Genomic DNA, 3411 nt, shown 5'->3' with positions numbered 1-3411 from the left:
AAGATGCACCTGTAAAATCTTCATGCAGTGGGGTTGATGGAACCGTGGTCCCTATCATGCCAGTGTCTAACTCCACGACCTGTAGATTGGCGCCGCTGGAATGAAATACTCTTTAATTGGCAAATCTGAGAGAAAGGAAGCAGAGAGCTTCCCCAACAAGGAAGAAATAGGTGTAGGGCAAATGAGAATCATGATCCAATATATGTTTGTAATTTAGGTTCAGCAAATCAAGAACTTGGATTGCAATTGCAAACAGTTCAGACTGCAATAGCTCCAACCAAAAATTGCTACAACAGTAATTTCACGAAGCAATTCCTGAATTAAAAAGTGAGAATTAGATGCTTCCTCTGATTCTGGAGTGAAAACAGAGATCTGTAGTCTTACAGTTACAGATCAATCCGTGCAACTCTACATAGCAGAGACAAAATATTTGAATAACAGAGCTCCAACCTGCGGTAACGAGAAGCAAAAGGAAGAGGCCAGAACTAAAAATATTCATTGCCTAACTACACCAGAGATTACCCAGCACCAAAGTACTTGCAAACAACGCCACCAAGAATTTTGTATCTGACAGAACACCACCAACAGTTTCGGCCTAGTTGCCATCTCCTTCAAAGGTATTATCATTCGTCACCGTCTCCACTCAAGTTCAGGCGACGATTGAGGCCTGCTGTATGGCTGTGAATCCTCAGGCTTGATAGAATTTGTAAATGTACTCCATCCCATGATGTGTGGTATGATGTACTGCACATATATATAAAAGAAGTGTTTGAGACATTATAAAGAACGACTTTGATTTTTGCCCGTTAATTATCAAAAAAGGGCGAACCATCTACCAAACTGTATTTTTGCTTTATTGATTATAACAAGAATGCTTAGCTATAGAAGTGTCATGTTTCATAAATTCTATATCCACAGAATGGACTATTGCAGGAAACATACAGCCCAAGTTAGACCTAGTTGTCAATACCGATCTACTGTCAGTCTGTTGCATGCTGACCTCCTCTACACAAAATTATGACAGAAAATAGGTTGATGTGTGTAAGTCATCGGCCATTTCATATATTAAAAAGATGCGGTGTGATGGCATGCAGTTAACTCAAACTACCGTAATGAACTATAAGTGAATAATGGTAAAACAGAACTCCGGTCGAACAATTCTAACAAAATCATACGGTACGTACATTGAAAGTCGATACAATGACCGCATATTCTCCTTTGGTTATGGGGATGTAAATGCTTTCATCAACGTTCAAAAGGCGGTTTTGAACACCTACAAGGGAAATGACCACCAGATCAGTTTGGGAACATAGATCCAGATGCAAGTAAAATTTATAGAAGAGGGGTGGTGACTACATACTGAGGTTGAAAAAGCGACCATTGCCATCAGGTGTTGGCTCAACCTTTAGAACCTTGCGAACTTTACCTTCATCGCTGTTTTTTTATCAATGAGCGGAACAATTGTAACTTTGTAAGTACAAAGTTTTCTTGTTTCACAATACATGAAGTAAAATCCACAGGTATATACCAAAACATAATATACCAAAAAAGAATATAAGAATGTGCAGTTGATAGAAGTCTTGATAATGTTCTGCAGCTATGCATTTTGGAAAGATTTGATTACAAACATTGGAATAAAAAAACAGTTTATTAAGTAGCAACCTTTTTTTCATGGGCTTGACACATACAGAAAATTGGACAGGTCAACAAAATGATATCTTCCCCCTCCTTTTCCAGATAATAATCTTCAACAGAAGGAAAAAACAGTGTCTTCTCCGACTTGCCATCCAATTTGAACTATGTGATAATGCCAAGTGAGTGCTAGGCATCAAGTGTGCTTGTATGCTCCAAGACTATTTTACTTTATTGACAAGAGATAAGTTTGGTAATTTTTATGTCGATATGATACTAATGACTTTTTAAATCATTAGACTCACAATATAAGGAAATAATTATGTTGAAGACGCCCATAGCAGTAACAACAGTTGGCATGTGTAACATAATGGTCTGCATATCCCCAATAGGTATGGCAAAAGGCATAGAACATTGTTTTTTTTTTCACAAACTTCAGTGAGATAAACTCTCAACGAGGGAAGATGCCCATAGCAGTAACAAAAGTTGGCATGTTTAACATAATGGTCTGCATATCCCCAATAGGTATGGCAAAAGGCATAGAACATTTTTGTTTTTTTTCACAAACTTCAGTGAGATAAACTCTCAACGAGGGAAGATGCCTCAGTAAAAAAAAGCATGTATCTAGAATAATATAGATATAGGGAACAAGACCAACCTCCTCCCCTTGAAAGGGTCGTGAAAGAACTCGCACGAATCTGTTGGACCAAGAGAAAGCAAGGTTCCCATCTCCCACACAGATAACGAGAACACCTGCACCGCGACCAAACAACACTTGATTAATTTCCAACATCTTATCCATCTTGAAAAGAATGTGAATCTTTGTGACACCTTTCTCTAACTAGATGATTGCTCGGCTCAGACATAGTAATAGCCTTTCTTAAAACTTTGTAACTTGATGCAGAAATGAACAAACATTTTAATTGAACATTGGATAAAGTAGAGAGAAAGAAAATCCAGTATACCTGCTTACGGCTCCAATCATACTGCCTGGCCGCCACCGCTGGGGCGAACTGGAGCAGCACGAACCCCTCCTTGACCACCTTGAGCGCCCCAGACTGCAACAACGGAACGCACAGAACACCCATCAATACGGAGACAAGAAAGCGCAGCAGCAGCAGCATGCCTCACCACAGTCTACCTACTTCGAGCGGCACGAACTGCGGGGGCCTGGGGTCGAAGGCGAGCGCCGCCTTGCCCTTGTAGATGCTGTAGCTGGCGAAGACCCTCGCGCCCGGACTCCCCTGCGCCGGCGTCGGAGGCGGTGTCCCGTACACGTCGCGCTGCGGCGGCGGCGGCGGGGCCCGGGGGTCGAAGTAGTCGGAGTGGCGCGCGGGGACGACGGAGCAGACGGAGGAGGGCGGGGGCCTGGAGGAGAGGGCGAGGGAGTGGGATAGCACCTTGGCGTGCTGCGGGAGGAGGGAGAGGGGCTGGAGGGCAGGCGGCGGCGAGGGGAGCGAGAGGGAGAGCGGCGGCGGCATTTCGTCGAACGGCGGGTGGGCGTGTGGGTGGGTGTGGCCAGCCGAGGCGAGAGAGGGTTTGTTTGGTTGGGTAGGGGTTTTATCCTGTGGTGTGGTTTGGGCGGCGGGCAGGCTCGTGCTCGTGGGTGACATCCAGCCGTTACGTTATCATCTTCGGGACAATGGAGACGTGGGGCCATTTGGCAGACAGATTTGTTCAAGTGTTCAACCACCTAAACATAAACGATTGGACAATTGCAACCAGACCTTGGATACAGGATCTCGACAGCCTTGATGAGCTTGTTAACAAGCTTCAGGA

The 3411-nt window shown here is 44.0% G+C and overlaps 1 protein-coding gene across 1 annotated transcript; it reads right to left on the bottom strand.

The window, feature by feature from the left end:
- Positions 1–299: 299 nt before the first annotated feature.
- LOC124685048 (single-stranded DNA-binding protein WHY1, chloroplastic-like) lies at positions 300–3134 on the bottom strand. Its single transcript, XM_047219333.1, has 6 exons — positions 2778–3134; positions 2598–2690; positions 2291–2385; positions 1361–1434; positions 1185–1273; positions 300–744 (listed from the first exon to the last, which is right to left on the bottom strand). Exons 1-6 carry the CDS (start codon positions 3111–3113, stop codon positions 631–633), a joined length of 801 nt encoding a protein of 266 aa, XP_047075289.1. The 5' UTR covers positions 3114–3134; the 3' UTR covers positions 300–630.
- Between the last annotated feature and the right edge of the window lie 277 nt (positions 3135–3411).

The sequence above is a fragment of the Lolium rigidum genome, chromosome 1 (genome assembly GCF_022539505.1).
Source record: "Lolium rigidum isolate FL_2022 chromosome 1, APGP_CSIRO_Lrig_0.1, whole genome shotgun sequence".
NCBI classification, from domain to species: domain Eukaryota; kingdom Viridiplantae; phylum Streptophyta; class Magnoliopsida; order Poales; family Poaceae; genus Lolium; species Lolium rigidum.
Note: the sequence above shows the minus strand (reverse complement) of the source record. Positions and strands in the feature narration are given on the sequence as shown.

What these genes read in the sequence shown, in the direction of transcription:
- LOC124685048 (XM_047219333.1), bottom strand. Translation starts at nt 3,113, where the DNA reads ATGCCGCCGCCGCTCTCCCTCTCGCTCCCCTCGCCGCCGCCTGCCCTC. An exon ending in CGCAGTTCGTGCCGCTCGAA is followed by an intron (nt 2,691 to 2,777) that starts GTAGGTAGACTG and finishes CCGTTGTTGCAG; the next exon opens with TCTGGGGCGCTCAAGGTGGT. An exon ending in TGGTCGCTTTTTCAACCTCA is followed by an intron (nt 1,274 to 1,360) that starts GTATGTAGTCAC and finishes TTTCCCTTGTAG; the next exon opens with GTGTTCAAAACCGCCTTTTG.